General features: G+C 39.2%; 1 protein-coding gene across 1 annotated transcript in view; it reads left to right on the top strand.

Moving 5' to 3' along the window:
* Window positions 1-18436, top strand: part of LOC307126512 (uncharacterized protein) — a 33855-nt gene extending 15419 nt beyond the window's left edge. The window contains exon 3 of the mRNA XM_079817072.1: window positions 15942-18436. Coding sequence (XP_079673198.1) covers window positions 15942-17098 — 1157 coding nt within the window. The 3' untranslated portion in view covers window positions 17099-18436. The remainder of the gene's footprint in view (window positions 1-15941) is intronic.
* Window positions 18437-20714: the final 2278 nt, after the last annotated feature.

The following is a 20714-nucleotide window of genomic DNA, read 5'->3' on the forward strand; positions in this document are numbered from 1 at the left end:
AATAGGCACTACTTGTGATAAGATTTTAAACACCTTTAGGCGTCTGATGGCCCTTTCCACGTGTATTCTAGCATTTGGAATTCTTCTACTGGAAGTGACCTGTTCTTCAGTAAGTTGTGCCCCTTTTTTTGTGAATGACGGTATGACTAGGTTAACTTTCCTTTCAAAGAGTATGTCTCTAATTGTGAATCCACGGTCTGCCATGACCTCATCACCCGGTTGTAAGTACTCCAGAATCCATAGTAATAAACTTGTCACTACAGCGTCCACCATAAGCTGCAGAGACAAGGATGAGGTTTCTTGTAACTTCCTCCAATTTGTCAATCCAGTAAGATATAATCTTACTTGACAAGCGCTCTGATATGAAGAACCATCTGCTCAGATCACCAATCATTAGGTTCAATCTTAATTTCATTAATGTTATAAGCACTTGGTCTCTTACAGACATTTTAAAAGATCCAGCAAACTGTTCAAGCACTGAAACAAGATAATTAAATGTTTGAAGTGGAATGCCAGTGTACAGTAATGAGTCTGAATCATTCAGAAGAATATTATGTGCCACACTGCACTGTGTTGCTTGATGCCGGACTTCTTTAGTGTTGGTGGGCAGCTTCGCATAACCATGATGCAGTAAGGCAGGGTCTTCCCACTGGGTTTCTGTCTTGTCAGAAGAGGCGTCCCCATTACAATCTAAATTTACAATGAAAATGAAATCAGGCTTCAGGCTTAATATTGTGCTCTACTACTTCAGTAGCAGATGGCAAGGTAATTCATGTTATCTATAGGAATACCAATACTAGTACTTAGTTTTATGCAAAAGTTTAGGCACCCCTGTTCATTATTAATATTTACAGTTTATCATCTGCTGAGCAGGCACAAGGGACTAAGCAGTGGCCAGAGGAAGCATCTACAGGCTGTTGTAACTTTTGCACCTATTGTTATTATATAACATTGTTGAAGTTGATTCTATAAATGTAATTTCATATCTTAAATGTCACTATTTGTACAAAACATATCCAAAGGAAGTTACTGCTTCAAGAGCCCAGCAGATAATAAACTTTGTAAAAAAAATTACCAGGGGTGCCTAACCTTTTTTTGTTTTTGTTTATCTGTATAGCCTAGACACTTAACTCACTATCATCTCTGGTTAACCTACCAACATAGTTTTGCATTATACAGATTCGAATCTAACTGGGGGGGAAAACATTGTACTAGGCTAACTTACCATGCTCATGGGTTGTGGAGGTTTGTCGCTCATCCAAGAATGAAGTCTCCGGAGTAGTGTCAGAGTGGGTGCATGCACTGTAATCTATGTAAGCAATTTAAACACAAACTGGGTAAGTTAAATTGGGCACCCAGAGAAGATAATCACTACTCTTTTAGCCAACTTAAGCTCAGCAGTGCGGTGCATTAGGCTACATTTAGGCTCTTTTTTTTTTAAATGCTAAAGGATAAATCATGTATTTCATTGTTAATGCATGCCATCATGCGAAATAAAGATGTTGCATAAACTAATTACTTACGAGGCTTTTCCAGTTCGGTCTGCACTTCAGTGTTGCTGGTCGAAGCTGATGTCTGACTCGCTTTAGCTTGTAACGTTACCTCAAAGTTATCCTTGCACCTGATAAGTTTTCGCCTTTTCTTAACTGGTTGTCGTTCATAACCAAGGAATAACTGCTTTTGAGTGTTTAATACACCATTAACTTTAAAGGAGATAACTCTCTGTCTCTGCTTATTGGTCTCCATCTCAAAATTGCACTTAATAACTGTACTTCTTTTACAAGGTCCATTTTCTGTGATGCATCATCTTGGCTGCAATGAACATCAGCTACAAAACAATACAAAGTAGAACAAAAAACATACTGTAACATAAACATGTTAAGAATCTGAATCCAAACTTTTAGGACTTCCAGAAGTGAGGTTCTAAAGATAACCCTTACTGTGTTTAGAAGTTTGGAGTTTTAAGGAGAGTGTCCCTCTTTTCACCACAGGAGAGCCCTACGAGATCACCTTACTGTGATATTCACTCATCTCTTCTGGCTAGTGAGTTTGGCGGTGCTCCTGATCCTATCATCTCAATTTAACAGACATTTTAATGTAAAAAAAAAAAAAAAAAAAAAGGTCCACGTTGTGTATCCGAGTCTCTAAAATCAAAGTAGACAAAGAGACAACAATATATATATATATTGCATTGCGCAGGTTTGAGTTCTCATAACGAAAAAATAAATAAAAAGTCCTGGCGAATCAGTCACTCAACTAAATGTAGCCTACCCGAGTTTACATGACAAAAGACGAAAATCAACTTGTGATTATCTGGCAAAGAAAATACCGGCACTTAGTTCACTGAGTGCGCTCGTGCCAATGAATTAAACAATGAATTGCGTCGCCCAAACCAGAAGTCCTTTATGAACTTTTTGAAGCATCAAAGTGGTTGTTGCGTAGCTGTTAATGGATTGAGAGAAAGCTTTCAGAATTCATCAAAAAGATCTTCATTTGTCTACCGAAGATGAACAAAAGTCTTAATTTTGAGCGACGTGAGAAATTAAAAAAATAATCCTTTTTTGGGTGAACTACCTCTTTTAGTCTTGTCTGATGCTCCTGTGAGTGACCATATTGAGTTCTCAGAGATGTTTAAAGCTGACTCTGAGTTGTAGCTCTTCCCTGCTGCTAATGTCCACCATCATCTCCACCCTTTGATTAAAACGTCACACCCTTTTAGAAACATGACTAAACCACAGTTTAGTTAATATTAGAGGCCGACCAATAAGGCAGGACCTCAGACTGTGAGTCATTTTGCAAAACAATTTCTGCTGGTGCGACCAAAATTTTGATATAGGTCGCGCTGGCACGACCACAACAACGTTTCCCAACATCAAATAGAAAACTAAATTAAAGCTGCGAGCAGCGATGACGGGCCCAAGCCGGTGGCACCGCCACGCCGGTGGCATCAGCTTAACTGTGCACGGCAGGCAATAGGCATTTAAAATGGGAAAACATAAAAGGACTATGTCAAAGTCATCTGAATTCACCACATTAACTGCAGCAGTTGGTGCTGCTATGACCACAAACCACAACAGCCACATCTATGAGATCAATTAAATTTATATGAATTTCATGTCAGATTATGTCAAAGGTCAAATTGGAATGAGTTCAGAATACCATTCGAATGCTGATGTTGTTTTATTCTAACACTTCTCTTCATGTGTTTTTGAGCTACCTTAGCTACCGTTTGTGCACCAATCTTATGCACCATAAAACATGCTTTCATTTCAATATGGGTGGTCCAATAAATTCTTTTGAATAAAAAATGTATAAATGGAGCCAAATCACAGAAACTGCAAAGATGATTTTAATATCAGTGTCAGGTAAGAGTAAGATGCGTGTCTACATTTTATGGAAGTTTATTATAAATAGCCACTTTTATAAAATCATGTGAAATTTATGTTTTAATACATTTATATTATATCAGTAAATAATTAATTTAAAGACATGTGCATCATACGTGATCTTGGCAAACACATCACATGACGTTTTTATTTTAAGTGATAGTTATTTTGTGATAGCCTATATGAAAGGGTTAAATTATGATCAAAAGAGAAAGGCACACACACACACACAATGATAGAGTGAGAGTGAGGGGGAGGGGAAGGACTGAGAGAAAGGCACACACACAAACTCACAGGGTGAGAGAGAGACCCCCCCCACACACACACACACACAGATAGAGAGGGGGAAGGGGAAAGACAGGCAGATGGCATTCCATAGACTTAATGGTTTGTATACTGTAAAAACTGTACATTCTATCCCCCTACACTACCCCTAAGCCTACATATCACACACACACACACACACACACACACACACACACACACACACACACACACACACACACACACACACTACCCCTAAACCTACCATCACAGAAAACATTCTGCATTTTTACATTTTTATTAAAAAATTGTTTAGTATGCTGTTAAAGCTATTTTTATTTACGGGGACACATGAAATGTCTTCATAAACCATGATTATGTTGTAATAAACACCCCTCCAACACACGCATTTCTGAGGCTTTGCCCATTTCCACTGACTGACATCTCTGATGTGTGTGTTGAGTTTCAAGCAATTTCAAGCATGTTAAGAGGAATTATACAAATATTCACGTTCAAACCAAAATATCTGACTTCCTGTTGGTCAGAGCTAATGACTGTAAAGTAAAAAATTAACTAATTAATCACATTTTTTTCTGTAATTAATCACGATTAATCGCAAGTTTTTAATATTTTAAGTTTGTAATATTTTGATATTGTAATAATTTCAGTTACTCTCCATATTAATTTAGAAACAATTTAAAGACAGCATATTGTAAATATGTGTTGTATTGTCATTTTTTATGAATGAAGGCCAGTATCACTGATACTAAATTCTCTATGAAACATTAATGACGTTACATTACAGTATAACTGAAAGCTCCCAATTTCAACATTTATTAGTCTTTAAAAAACAACTTTTAATTTAAGTGAACTTAAAAAAATCTTTACATAAACCCAAAATAATAAATGTTATATTTACCCATGGCCTTCCCTGTTATACAGAAATGTAATAGTTATCAAACCTTCCTTAACTGCATAAATAATAAATGAAATATAGATGAATCATCATTAAAGCTACAATTTTCTCTGTTCCCGTTGTTCTTTGATGAACATTAATGACAGGCATCATCAGTGCTCCTGTCACTTTAAGAACAACCGCGGATCTCACGCGCGGTCCCGCGCATCTCATTTCCTCACAACTCTTTAAAGTTCATTTAAGACGTTATTTAACTAATTTAAGACTCTAATATGAGAATACTCAAAATCCTCTGTGTTATTGTTTGTTCAACAGCAAAAGAGAACTCGATGTGAGCAGGAAACTGACGCGAGTCTATCTATGCGTCGAGTGTGTGTGTGTTTGTGTGTGTGTGTGTGTGTCAGTGTCCCTTGATTAGCTGACATGAGACGCATCCACACAGACAGGACACTGACACTGACACACACACACACACACACACACACACACACACACAGACAGGACACACACACACACACACACACACACACACACACACACACACAGACAGGACACTGACACACACACACACACACACACACACACACACACAGACAGGACACTGGCATACAGCGCGCGCTCTTGTGTCTTGTCGCGCTTGGAAGCATTTACATGAATAGGAGCGTGATCATGTAACGCTAAGCAAAAATGGATATAAAAACGGACGCTGTGTTATTTGCGTTAAATATTTTTAATGCGTTAAGCTTCCGTTTCACGTTGACCGAGTTTGGTGGAGATTGCATAAATCACCTACGAGGAGAACGTAAAAACTCAGACCCTGAATTATACAAATATTCACGTTTAAACAAAAACTTTCTGTGAAAAAAGACACTTATAAACAGACACTTGTAGAAAATAATGTGATTTTTTTTTTTAAATAAATTTGAACTATGTCAGTATGAATTTAAAGACAAATGTGTCAAAAGTGATCTTTGCAAACACAGCACATGACCTTCTGTAAAGCACATGTATAGAAAACACACTCACACTCCTCTGTTTTAAAAAAAGAGTTCTGTCTGAATGAGTACATGAAATCACGGCTGTCAGGTGAAAAGAATTGTAACTCAAATGTCATTTAGAAAATGAGTCCTGTACTGATATAGTGTCATAGTTCATGTCCACATTAACCACTACGTTGTAATACCAGTGTATGTCATCATACACATTTGTGTCCTCATAAATCACATAAGCAAGCACAGAGAGAGAGAGAGAGAGAAAGGGAGTTTCAAAAATAATACAACACTGCCCCCTTTTGGTGATAGAGGGGAGGGCACACAAACAGCCAAAAACATTATTAAACTTTGACATGTTGCCATGGCAGCATTATTTGAAATATCAGGAATTCATTCATATGTCTCTATCTGTCATGTTTTCACATTATACTGATGAAGTTTGAAGTCAATCAGGTGAAAATAAGATGGGGATTCAAAGCATTTTTGAAAGTGACACACTTCCTGCTGCCAGTTGGTGGCGCTTTAACTTTGACTCACAAAAGTCATATCCATGTGATCGGCCTCTTACAACGAACACACAGCTGAAGTTTCATCCAAATCAGTCAATGTTTGCACAAGTTATTACACACTTCCTGTTTACCTTTTCTCGCCATAAATTCGTTGCTTCGCCACGGCCAAACCGTTTAAGATATCAAAAATCCGTTCGCAATTTAGCATCCTCTGTGTCTTGACTTCATGCTGACCGAGTTTGGCACTGATTGAAACAATGGCCTCGGAGGAGTATATTAAATTCCAGAGCATGTGTTTTCAGAACAACCCATATTAGCTCACTTCCTGTTGGGCTGACACGTAACTTAGAGCACGAAAGTTGTTTGGCCCAATGAGGTCTATATGTGTACCGAGTTTCTTACATGTACGTGCAAGTGTGTTTGATATATAGACCAAGTTTTCAGACACCACTTTAGGGGGCGCTGTCGAGTCCCCCTGCCACGCCCGGGTACCAGCTTCAGCCCGGCTCTGATGGCCGCGCATTCCGATGTGTGTGCTAAGTTTCAAGAGTTTTTGAGCATGGTAAGAGCCCCAAAAGTGCCCGAGAAGTCGATAAAATAATAATAATAATAATAATTAAAGCTGCGAGCAGCGATGACGGGCCCAAGCCGGTGGCACCGCCACGCCGGTGGCATCAGCTTAACTGTGCACGGCAGGCAATATGCATTTAAACAGGATAATTTTTTTAAATCGCTCGAATATGCCACATTTACCGCAGCAGCTGGTGCCACTATCACCACAAGCCACACCCATGATGTAATTTAAATGTAGATGATTTTTAATGTCATAGGATGAAATAGATCTCTTTCAAATATGTGAAAAGTTATCTTTTCCTGCTCAAAATGTTATAAGTCCAGAAGGCCAGTATTTAATTCAAGGTATTTGTATAGTTCTTTTTTTACTTATTCACAAGTGATAGTTATTTGTGATAGTCTATGATATGAAAGGGGTAAATTATCATCATAAAGAGAGAAAGGCACACACACAAACTCACAGGGTGAGAGAGAGACCCCACACACACACACCCAGGGTGAGCCTGAGAGTGAGGGGGGAGGGGAAGGACTGAGAGAGAGGCAATCTGCACATTGAACAAGATTCACAAGATTTTAACAACAAAAAGAAATAAAATCTAAATGGTGGGAGAAAGTTTTTTTTACTTCAATCTCTGAAAACATTATTTTGAATATATTTGAAATCACAGATGTTGGGTGATGAGAATTGTAACTCAAATATAATTTACAAAAACTAGTCCTGTCTGAATAGTGATATGTCAGTGAGATCAGCTCGGGCGCGCACACCGTCTATGGGTGATGTCACGTATTTTGCGAAATGCGCAGTTAGGTGATGTGTTGCTCTCCACACGTTGCGAAACAGACTCCGAAATGGGGAAATGTAAATTTGCGGACTCCTGGTTGGAGTAGGATGAGTTTAAACAATGACCGCAGGGTTTTTCTATGGTTTTTCCTGCATAGCGGCCGCCTCCGTCACATTTCGTGCCACCTCCGTCTGTCGACAAAACTCAAGACAGGCAGTCACTTGCTCAGATTAGGCATGTCATGGTAATTAAATAATCATCAGAAATATATATTGTCACATGATCTTTCAGCAATCATTATTAGTATTTTATGATTTGCTAGTACAAAGTCATCTAAAGCCATTCCATAGCTGAATGTCTTTCCTCCACTGTAGCTGTCCATCATTCTCCGTTCAGCATTCAAACTGCGCGTCGTGTTTGGTTACAGTCAGTCAGCTGTTCGGTAAAGCTCACTCCAAGATGATATATTCCCATTATAATACTTGATATGCAGATAAAATAATTTATCTTCCTGGAGTTTATCTAGCGGTTTCTGAACGATGTTGTGCTCCCTACCCGGGTGACAACACAAGGCATCACACGCACAATAACCGGAATTTAAAACTGTGAAGAAACCGACCGATATACATAGTAGACTAGGATTTGTGCGCTCAACGCTCATCGTTTCTTTATGCCGTGAACTTTTTAATGTGCACTCGCGCTGCACTGCGCCCTCTGACTCCATGTTGCTTTAAGCGCATCATTCTGCACCCGGGATGTGCATAAGCGCATTGTGCCACGCTTTCATATATTTTCATAGTTTTGTGCACTTAAAGATGATTAAAAAAAATCTTGTTCTCACGTATCTATCATATATTTGTTGCCCCTTTACAGAGCTGCACATTACGTTTACAATAAACTATAAATCTTGAAATGTTATATTATTTGTGTAGGCCCATATAATTATTTACATTCATATATAAATTAAATATAAATTGTTTTTTTTATAAATGTATTTAATAAGAACACAAAGTAATTTGTACCTTTTCATTAACATTTTTAGATTTTATAAAATTAGTCCAGAGATGTTTTTTCAAGAATTACTTTTTGTAATTGCAAATTTTTTTAACTATCCACTCACCTAATTTAATATATATTTTTGTTATAGCTTATGATTATATATTTTTATTTTATTGCTCAACAGTAGTTCTCATCGCCGATGAGGTCTTTAAATATTTTGAGAAGGTCTTAAAAAAGTCTTAAAAAGGTATTAAAATTTACTTCAGGATTCCTGCATATACCCTGCATATGCATCATACGTGATCTTGGCAAACACAGCACATGACATTTTTATTTAAAATTAGAAAGTTTTAAATTAGTTAAATTAGATTAGTTAAATTAGAAAGTTGTCCGGCTCGAAGAGAACAATATATGCACGGGGACACATGAAATGTCTACAAATGTATGTCCTCAGAAATCACAGAAGCACACACACACACACACACACACACACACACACACACACACACACACACACACACACACACACACACAGAGAGAGAGAGAAACAAGGTTTTTTTTATCCTGCTTCAAAACTAAGACAATGCTGCCATCGTGTGTTCATTGAGGGAAGGGCAGCACACATTCCCCTTTTTTGTCCTTATTTAATCCCTCGGCATGGCAACACCGTTTGAGATATCCAAAATCTGTTTGCATTTTAGCATCTTCCGTATCTTTTTTTCATGTTGACCGAGTTTGGTGGAGATTGAATAAATCGCCTACGAGGAGAACGTAAAAACTCAGAGCCTGAATTATACCAATATTCACGTTCAAACCAAAATATCTGACTTCCTGTTGGTCGGAGCTAATGACTGTAAATTAGAAAGTTGTCCGGCTCGATGAGAACAATATATGTACCGAGTTTGGTGACTGAAGATAAAACTAACCCCCCCACTTTTGTCAAAAGGTGGCGCTAGAGAGCCCCTCATCCCCACCCGTTTCTGAGGCTTTGTCCATGTGTACTGACTGATATCTCTGATGTGTGTGTTGAGTTTCAAGCAGTTTCAAGCAATTTCAAGCATGCTAAGAGCCTCAGAACAGCCAAAAGATTATTAAACTTTGACACGTTGCCATGGCAACAGTATTTGAAATTTCAGGAATCCATTTCATACGTCTCTATCTGTCATGTTTTCACATTATACTGATGAAGTTTGAAATAAATCGGGTCAAAATAAGATGGTGATTCAAAGCATTTTTGAAAGTGACACACTTCCTGCTGCCAGTTGGTGGCGCTATAACTTTGACTCACAAAAGTCATATCCATGTGATCGGCTTCTTACAACAAACACACAGCTGAAGTTTCATCCAAATCAGTCAATGTTTGCACAAGTTATAACACACTTCCTGTTTCCCTTTTCTCGCCATAAATTCGTTGCTTCGCCACGGCCAAACCATTTGAGATATCAAAAATCCGCTCGCAATTTAGCATCCTGGATATGTTCTCTTCATGCTGACCGAGTTTGGCAATGATCGAAACAATGGCCTCGGAGGAGTATATTAAATTCCAGAGCATGCGTTTTCCGAACAACCCATAATAGCTCACTTCCTGTAGGGCTGACGCATAACTTAGAGCACGAAAGTTGTTCGGCCCGATGAGATCTATATGTGTACCGAGTTTCATACATGTACGTGCAAGTGTGTTTGCTATATGGACCAAGTTTTCAGACCCCACTTTAGGGGGCGCTGTCGAGCCCCCCTGCCACGCCCGGGTACCAGCTTCAGCCCGGCTCTGATGGCCGCGCATTCCGACGCCCGTGCGAAGTTTCAAGAGTTTTCGAGCATGTTAAGTGCCCCAAAAGTACCCGAGAAGTCGAAAAAAAAAATAAAAAATAAAAAAACAAAGAATAATCTGAGGAAGAACAATAGGGCTCTGCGCCCTTTGGGCTTGGGCCCTAATTAAAGCTGCGAGCAGCGATGACGGGCCCAAGCCGGTGGCACCGCCACGCCGGTGGCATCAGCTTAACTGTGCACGGCAGGCAATATGCATTTAAACAGGAGAATATTTTAGAATCGCTCGAATGTGCCACATTTACCGCAGCAACTGGTGCCACTATCACCACAAGCCACACCCATGATGTAATTTAAATTTAGATTAATTTTAATATCATAGGATAAAATAGATAAAAGTTATATTTTCCTGCTCAAAATTTTGTAAGTCCAGAAGGCCAGTATTTAATTCAAGGTGTTTGTAGTTCTTTTTTACTTATTCACACTAAAGTAGGGATGAAACGGTATGGAAATTTAACATCATGATTATAGTGACCCAAATTATCACGGTTATCAATATTATCACGGTTTTGTTCAAACAAGATGAAAGTGTTCAAAAAGAACAGATGCACACACTTAAAACATTTCAACAAGTTTTATATTTGAAATTAAACAAACAACAAATAACTAAAGCAGCTCTAAGCACTTTTTTAAGCTAGATTCTGTGGGATTTCTTTACTTAATGGCCGTCGTCAATAGCAACGCATAACGCATAAATAATAATAATTTGTCGTAAATATAATCTCTAATATTATCTCTGTAAATATATTCTCAAGAAATATTCTCATCAGTGTTCAGCTATGATGCATTTAAATCTAGCATATTTTGTGTTAGAGCCCAAACAGTATCCAAGTGAAATAATGCATATCCATATTTCCATATGATTTGACAGTTTATTTTATTAAATATCAAAATGTGTGCATCATACCTGACACCTAGATGAACACTTTACAGTCAGTTTTATGACTGTCATTCTCTTTAAATGCTAGTGAAGTTTGGTAACGTTATACACGTTTCAATGTTGTATGTAACTTTGCAGACGGTCCCTAACTTCGCCAGCGTTATGCCAGTCATATCAGATGCGCTGTGGTTCTGCTGTGTTTTTTTTTAAACCATTTTACCTAAATCACCAAAATAATAAATGTTATATTTACCCATGGCCTTCCCTGTTATACAGAAATGTAATAGTTATCAAACCTTCCTTAACTGCATAAATAATAAATGAAATATAGATGAATCATCATTAAAGCTACAATTTTCTCTGTTCCCGTTGTTCTTTGATGAACATTAATGACATCATCAGTGCTGCTGTCACTTTAAGAACAACCGCGGATCTCACGCGCTGTCCCGCGCATCTCATTTCCTCACAACTCTTTAAGTTCATTTAAGACGTTATTTAACTAATTTAAGACTCGAATATGAGAATACTCACAATCCTCTGTGTTATTGTTTGTTCAAGAGCAAAAGAGAACTCGATGTGAGCAGGAAACTGACGCGAGTCTATCTATGCGTCGAGTGTGTGTGTGTGTGTGTGTGTGTGTGTGTGTGTGTGTGTGTGTGTGTGTGTGTGTGTCAGTGTCCCTTGATTAGCTGACATGAGACGCATCCACACAGATAGGACACTGACACACAGGGGCGCCGCTAGCAATTTTGGGCCCTATGAAAGAATTTGATGTTGGGCCCTCTACCACACCAATCTAGCTATCCAAGATCATCTCAGGGGGCCCCAAAAGTGTGTGGGCCCTTAGAATCGTCCTAACTTTCCCCCCCTTAGCTGCGCCCCTGCTGACACACACACACACACACACACACACACACACACACACACACACACACACACACAGCATACCGCAGCATAGCCATACAGTTTAAGTTCACCCACACTTTATATTAATAAAAAGGTTTACAGTGCAAATACTGTTGTTGCATATACTGTGCATAAAATTTGAAAACATTTGCAAAAAACACCACTGTATCATTAAATTTTTTTTTTTAAACCTTTAAGTAACCATTTTTTAAACATCTATAAACATTACTTTTACATAGATAGACGGACCAGATATTCCTAACACTTTGGGAATACTTAAGGGTTACTAGTTGTTTTGTAAACTGTCTATAAACATTATCTGGATGGTTATTATAAAGTTGCAACCGATGACTATAATACCTTGTTAAATAGTTAATAAACAGTACCAGTAAAACGTGGGCAGTACCAGTAAAACATGTAAACAGTACCAGTCAAACATGTGGGTTGTCCTGATACTGTACTTCAAAATGTAACAGTGTAAAAATTGCCACAGAATAAAGTAATTGTTCAAGATCTATTGGTAACTCATAAAAATAATGTCATATTTGCATAAACTGTCTACTACCGTATATATCCCGACACTAGCACATTAAGATAAGCTATGAAAAAAATCATGTTCCTCTGCCTCTTTCTGGTTAAATAATGTTTATAATAATTGTTAATATAGCATGCTATATTAACTATTCCAGGTTATTTATGCATAGCATAAATAATAGTTAGTAGAGCATGCTATGCCACTTTCATCAAAACCTATTACAAAGCTATAGCAATCTCATGTCATTCCGTCTTTTCGAAAAAAAAGTTGCACTAACTGTTCGTTACAAGCAGCATTTGCCGTCAGGCAGGTAACGATAGCTAACATAAACATATTTTTGCTAGCCTACCTGCTGCAAACTTACACTTTTTTTGTACAAGACAAGTAGAGCTATTTTATCCAGTGTAATTTATCACATACCACTATCTTGTTTTTTCTTATCCTCCTCTTCCTTTCTCTATTTTCTTTTCTGGCTTCCTGAAGCATAAAATTCCGCTTAAAATCCGAAGATTTTGTATTTTGCCGCAGCAGAGATCGCGTGGTTGGCTGGCTGCTGTCAGCGACTTCTGAGAGGGGCCCCTTAAGGGGGATCCCGATAGCAGTGTCATTGCACTTTACTGCATTGACTATCAATGGGGCGCTCACACAGTTTGTCGTTTCATTTTATTCTTAACCTGTCGCTGTCTTGGGGCCCCAGGCCAGCTCGAGGCCCCAAGCAATTGCTTGGTTTGCCTGCCTTGTCGCGACGGGCCTGCACACACACACACACACACACACACACACACACACACACACACACACACACACACACACACACACACACACACACACACACACACACACACACACACACACACACACACACACACACACACACACACACACACAGAAAGAGAGTTTAAAAAATAACACAACACTGCCACCCTTTAGTGAGGGGAGGGCAGACAGAGAATAAATATTCAGAAGAAATATATTAAATAAAATAAATATATTGATCTGAAAAATAGTATGATTATTTTAAAGCTATTTGGTTACATTTTAATAAAACATTGTTTTAGTATGTTTTTAAACACACACACATACACGTTGTAATACCAGTGTAATACCCATGTCATTATACAAATTTGTGTCCTCATAAATCACAAACAAGAGAGAGAGAGAGAGAGAGAGAGAAACAAGTTTTTTTTTTATCCTGCTTCAAAACTAATACAATGCTGCCATCTTGTGTTCATTGAGGGGAGAGCAGCAGACAGAGAATTTCTGTTCCCCTTTTTTGTCCTTATTTAATCCCTCGCCATGGAAACACCGTTTGAGATATCCAATATCCGTTCACATTTTAGCATCTTCAGTATCTTTGTTTCATGTTGACCGAGTTTGGTGGAGATTGAATAAAACGCCTACGAGGAGAACGTAAAAACTCAGACCCCGATTTAACCAAAAATTTACCTTCAAACCAAAATATCTGACTTCCTGTTGGTCGGAGCTAATGACTGTAAATTAGAAAGTTGTCCGGCTCGATGAGGTCAATATATATACTGAGTTTGGTGATTGTAGATGAAACGAAGCCCTTCACTTTTGTCAAAAGGTGGCGCTAGAGAGCCCCTCATCCCCGCCCGTTTCTGAGGCTTTGTCCATGTGTACTGACTGACATCTCTGATGTGTGTGTTGAGTTTCAAGCAGTTTCAAGCAATTTCAAGCATGCTAAGAGCCTCAGAACAGCCAAAAGATTATTAAACTTTGACACGTTGCCATGGCAACAGTATTTGAAATTTCAGGAATCCATTTCATACGTCTCTATCTGTCATGTTTTCACATTATACTGATGAAGTTTGAAGTAAATGGGGTGAAAATAAGATGGTGATTCAAAGCATTTTTGAAAGTGACACACTTCCTGCTGCCAGTTGGTGGCGCTATAACTTTGACTCACAAAAGTCATATCCATGTGATCGGCCTCTTACAAAAAACACACAGCTGAAGTTTCATCCAAATCAGTCAATGTTTGCACAAGTTATAACACACTTCCTGTTTCCCTTTTCTCGCCATAAATTCGTTGCTTCGCCACGGCCACACCATTTGAGATATCAAAAATCCGCTCGCAATTTAGCATCCTGGATATGTTCTCTTCATGCTGACCGAGTTTGGCGATGATCGAAACAATGGCCTCGGAGGAGTATATTAAATTCCAGAGCATGGGTTTTCCGAACAACCGATTATAGCTCACTTCCTGTTGGGCTGACGCATAACTATGAGCACGAAAGTTGTTTGGCCCGATGAGGTCTATATGTGTACCGAGTTTCATACATGTACGTGCAAGTGTGTTTGATATATGGACCAAGTTTTCAGACCCCACTTAAGGGGGCGCTGTCGAGCCCCCCTGCCACGCCCGGGTACCAGCTTCAGCCCGGCTCTGATGGCCGCGCATTCCGACGCCTGTGCGAAGTTTCAAGAGTTTTCGAGCATGTTAAGTGCCCCAAAAGTACCCGAGAAGTCGAAAAAAAAAAAAAAAAAAAAAAAAAAAAAAAAAACAAAGAATAATCTGAGGAAGAACAATAGGGCTCTGCGCCCTTTCAGGGCTTGGGCCCTAATAATAAGAAACAGAGGAAGAACAATAGGGCTCTGCGCCCTTTGGGCTTGGGCCCTAATTAAAGCGGCCATTGGCCAATTACAGCGGAACGAAAGTGCGCTACTCATTCATGCTTCACGGGCTGGTTATTAGTTCAAACCAAAAATAGGTTGGTGCGAACTACTCGCAAGTCGATCTCGATCACGTGACATGGTTACTAGACAGTGCTGGGAGATCCAGTGGAGAAATACGTTGAATTCGCCACAGAATTAATAACATCGCTGCAAAGTCTGTATATTAATTCTTTGATCGCTGCAAGGTCTAGTGAGAAGCATTAAGATTCGGTGCTGAGTTCTGTTATAAAACATACATAACAGATATAAGATCAAACTATTCTGACGTGGAAACCAGGTGCAACATTGAGCCATGAATGAACAAGTTATAAAATACTTTAAGTCCACAAATCAACAACATTCACCATGGATTTAATGTAGTAATACTATCTGCGACTGTGGTATTGTGACAGAAATAGACAAATGTCTTATTCCAGCACTTCAAAACTATAATATTATAATGTTTAAATGTCATTTTCAATGTGATTAGCAAAACATTATTTGATCATCCTTCAAATATTGTCCCCATTTATAAAACTAAAAGTTTTAAGATGTAGGAAAACTCACACTACAGATAATGATACAGTGGCTATAGGATCTAGTATATATGTTGTTTGTTGGCTTAAATGTAAAAAATGTTCTGATGTCTACTGCTTTGTGCCATTAAACTGGCGTTATTGTCTCTGTTCACCTTAGACCCGATGCTGCTGAAAGAAGAGAGTCAAGAACTGAATGAAATGGAAGAGAAAGATCAAGATTTCATAGCTGGAGAAAAAAGAGCAAAAAAAACAGGAACTAGAAACTTTAAAGTCCACATGGGAAATCAGAATGGAGAGAAGCGTTTCATGTGTGCTCACTGTAAAAAGAGTTTCAGTACTAAAATGAGCCTCAAGACTCACATGAGAATTCACACTGGAGAGAAGCCTTACACCTGCACCCAATGCGGAAGGAGTTTTACATATAAGGTATCCCTTGAAATCCACTTGACAAGTCACACTGGAGAGAGGCCTTACACCTGCAAACAGTGTGGGAAGAGCTTCTCACAAAAAGGAAATCTTAAGACTCACATGAGAATTCACAATGGAGAGAAGCGTTTCATGTGCGCTCACTGTAAAAAGAGTTTCAGTACTAAAATGATCCTCAAGACTCACATGAGAATTCACACCGGAGAGAAGCCTTACACCTGCACCCAATGCGGAATGAGTTTTACAAAAAAGGTATCCCTTGAAATCCACTTGATAAGTCACACTGGAGAGAGGCCTTACACCTGCAAACAGTGTGGGAAGAGCTTCTCACAAAAAGGAAATCTTAAGTGTCACATGAGAATTCACAATGGAGGGGAGCGTTTCATGTGCGCTCACTGTAAAAAGAGTTTAAGTTGTAAATTAAGCCTCAAGATTCACATGAGAATTCACACTGGAGAGAAGCCTTACACCTGCACCCAGTGTGAAATGAGTTTTACACACAAGGTATCCCTTGATATCCACTTGAGAAGTCACACTGGAGAGGACCCTTACAGCTGCAAACAGTGTGGGAAGAGCTTCTCACAAAAAGGACACCTTCAGACTCACATGAGTATTCACTCTGGAGAGAAGGCGTTCGTCTGCCCTCAGTGTGGAAAGGGTTTCAGAACTAAAGGAAACCTTCAGAATCACATGAGTGTTCACTCTGGAGAGAAGCCTTTTACGTGCTCTCAGTGTGAAAAGAGTTTCCGTCAGAAAAGAACCCTTGAGTCTCACATGAGAGTTCACTCTGGAGAGAAGCCTTTTACGTGCTCTAAGTGTGAAAAGAGTTTCCGTCAGAAAAGAACCCTTGAGTCTCACATGAGAGTTCACACTGGAGAGAAGCCTTGAGAGAGAAGGTGTCTTCAGTGTGAGAAGAGTTTCGCATATCACTCAGAGCTGAAACGGCATTTGAAAACTCATTCTGGAAATAGGGCTGGGCGATAAAACGATAACGATATGTATCGCGATAGACATGTAATCAATATCAATAAAAAATCAGGTAACTGTATCTTGTTTGGTTGCGCCATATTGCGCCATATCGTTGTCTCGTGTTGGATTCATTCTTCAGTGAACAGAACCGGCGTGGAGTGACAAGTGGAAAATGAGTACCGCAGCAAGCGAGGAAATTGTTGGTATAAAACAGGAAAACAAGTCAGCCCGCCAGTATGGCAGTTTTTGGGATTTTATAAGTCTGACCGTCGTCCCCACCAAGACTGGTTAGCGCGAGCCTCCACTAACAGCGCGCGTTAAAATTATTTTTGTAATTTAAATTTTTCCATGAATATAGCCTTAGCTGCTGACATGGCATTAAATAAAACAATCTGTATTCCATTATTTTTTTATATTATTAAGATGTCTGCATAAGAGTAAATTCTAATCGGTGCAAACATTAGACTTTGCTGAAATTAAAAATCTGGATTTGGCCTCTACACTTTGTTCTGGTAACTCTTTGCTAAACTATAATTACTAAAACAAACTGAAACGAAATATATAAAAACTCTATAAAAAAAGATAATAAAATAAAAACTAATTTAAAAATGCAAAACTATAATAACCTTGCATACGTTTTTATATATTTATATAGTATTGTCGTGATGTAAGAACTGACTGGTTTAATGTTTTTTCTTATTTGTTATTTCAGTTGCTCGTGTTGAGCAACGAAACTGTTGAAGGTGTTGAATCCGCCGAGGGTTTCCAAAGAGATAATTAAGTAACACCAAACTTGTATTGTTTTCCTTGTTTTATTGTTTTGTTTTCATTGTTCTTATTTTTACCTTTTGTGTTGAATTATGATTTGGTGAAAAGGTTTGAGTTTTTGAACTTGAGCCAAGGTGAGCTATATAATAGTATAGCCCCCCCCCCCCGTCTCTTTCCTGTACCTTCTGTTGAGGAATAAATGTGTGAAACTAAGGTTGCTTAATTAATTATTATTTATTTTTTGTTGGTGCTCTGTGTGATTCTTTCATTGACTCGTGAGAATTTAACAATATAACCATGTCAATGAGCTTGAACTTGTGAATATTAACTTTCTTTGTGTGAGAATCTGATTTTTCTTTGTAATCGGTGGCTTTAGAGCTATTCCGGGGGGGAAAAGAGAACAAAAACTGTATTTTTTATTTTGACACGATTGAGCTTGTCTGGCACCCGAACAATGTAAATAAATTGAGACTGCTGCTTTAAACTTTGGCCCCGTTTTTGATACTCTGAATTAGTTGAATTAAATGCTTCATGTAATGATTCAGTGATTCGAAGATGTCGATCCACACACGCTGAATGCAACGAGAACACAAACACCCATGTAATTAATTAACTTTTACAAACCAACTGCATCTTTTATTGAAAGTAGAATATATTGCATATAATATACAGATAATTAAATACCGACTTTAAACCTATAAAATATGAAGAGTATATTTTGTGTTCTTAAAGACCCCCTGTGGTGAAAATTTAGTGTTTAAGGTTGTTTATATGTATACGTGGTGTTTTTGCTGAGTATTTTCTCCTTAAAACGACAGTGAACCAAAGACGAGCTCAAAAATGCACTTTGAAATTACTGCCGTTTCTGACTACCTACCAATCACATCAACGTGCCAGCGGGCTTTAACATATCTGTAAGAGGAAGAGACGGTACAGGTGTAAGAGGAAGAGACGTTGCAGGTGGAAGAGGAAGAGACGTTGCAGGTGGAAGAGGAAGAGACGTTGCAGGTGGAAGAGAAAGAGACGTTGCAGGTGGAAGAGGAAGAGACGGTACAGGTGGAAGAGGAAGAGACGGTACAGGTGTTACGCCGCATTCACACGGGGCTTCGGCGTCAACGCTTGACGGAGGGCGTGGCTGAAGCTTGGTGCTGACGCGACCGTCATAGTGACAACAGCTAATCACATTACTTGCCGCTTGGACCACAACACAACACTTTAAGCGCCTTTTTTGACAGCTAGTCTGTGAGACTATTTTGTGTATGAAAACTGATCACTTTAATATTTGATTCCTCATTTGGCTGGGGGATAGCGCCTATTTGAACCACACATGATATGATATATGCTGCCTGTCATTCAATAAACAGAGTACACGGACGGAATACAAGCATGATACATTCCAGATTCTCCAACCGTCTCTGCCACCTCCTTCCAGGCCTGGTCTCTCCAGTTTGTGTCCCGGTATGTAAATAATGATTGGTAGTAAAGGACCGGGTGATTACCCACCGCAATTATTAGCTTTTCCTCCATTTTAGATCGTTCTTCACTCTTCATTCACTCTTCATTCACCGGTGTTTTAAACGAACGCGATTGGCTAGCGTCTGCTCTAGGATATTTGCATAGGGTGATCTGATTGGATGACGCCTGCGTTGGCGCTTGAAAAGTTGAGAAATCTTCAACTTTTGCCGCTTGCAACGCGAGTGAAGCGCCGCGACGGAACCCACAATTCAGTTCGGCAACGCATGACGTCACCCATTCAAAGTAAACGAGAAGCGTTGACGCCGACGCCCCGTGTGAATGCGGCGTAAGAGGAAGAGACGGTACAGGTGTCAGAGGAAGAGACGGTACAGGTGTAAGAGGAAGAGACGGTACAGGTGTAAGAGGAAGAGACGGTACAGGTGTAAGAGGAAGAGACGGTACATGTGTAAGAGGAAGAGACGGTACAGGTGTAAGAGGAAGAGACGGTACAGGTGTAGGAGGAAGAGACGATACAGGTGGAAGAGGAAGAGACGTTGCAGGTGGAAGAGAAAGAGACGTTGCAGGTGGAAGAGAAAGAGACGTTGCAGGTGGAAGAGAAAGAGACGTTGCAGGTGGAAGAGAAAGAGACGTTGCAGGTGGAAGAGAAAGAGACGTTGCAGGTGGAAGAGAAAGAGACGTTGCAGGTGGAAGAGAAAGAGACGTTGCGATTCAGTGATCCTTACCAAACATAACACCCCCATTGTTGTGTTTGGGTGGGGGGTTGGAGATGTCACTCTTATCTTCAAAACTTGAGAGCCCTGAATGATTTATCAGTAATATTTAGCTGGGGCACAGTAGTATTTCACTGGGGCTCTAGTGACGCCCCTGGTTACAAAGCTAGAATAATATTTCTAACTTAGGCTGTTTGCAATTATACAATATTTATAGAAAGATCAAATTCTACGTATGACATACTATACAGTATGTGGGTTTGAGAAGTTGAATGACATTGTATGCAGAGAAGGCAAAGACAGAATCTGTGACCCATTTAGACTGATCCATAATTAAACCCTTTACCATATCTTTCCCTCCATAGCAATTATGGATTACTTACTGAGGTCAATACCTTACTGAGGTTATTTTCCTCTGTGTTGTTCCGTTGAAAATGTAACGCATACGGGCTAATTTTCCATGAATTAGAGAGATCGCAACATTTAGGTCTATGTGATTTCTGTTTAGAGCAGAACAGAGAATAGTCATGAAGAGTGTGTACAGCTATTACTGCTCCTGTGTCGTGTCATCACGTTTAATT

Source organism: Gobio gobio (assembly GCF_949357685.1).
Source record: "Gobio gobio genome assembly, chromosome: 5".
In the NCBI taxonomy this organism is placed as follows: domain Eukaryota; kingdom Metazoa; phylum Chordata; class Actinopteri; order Cypriniformes; family Gobionidae; genus Gobio; species Gobio gobio.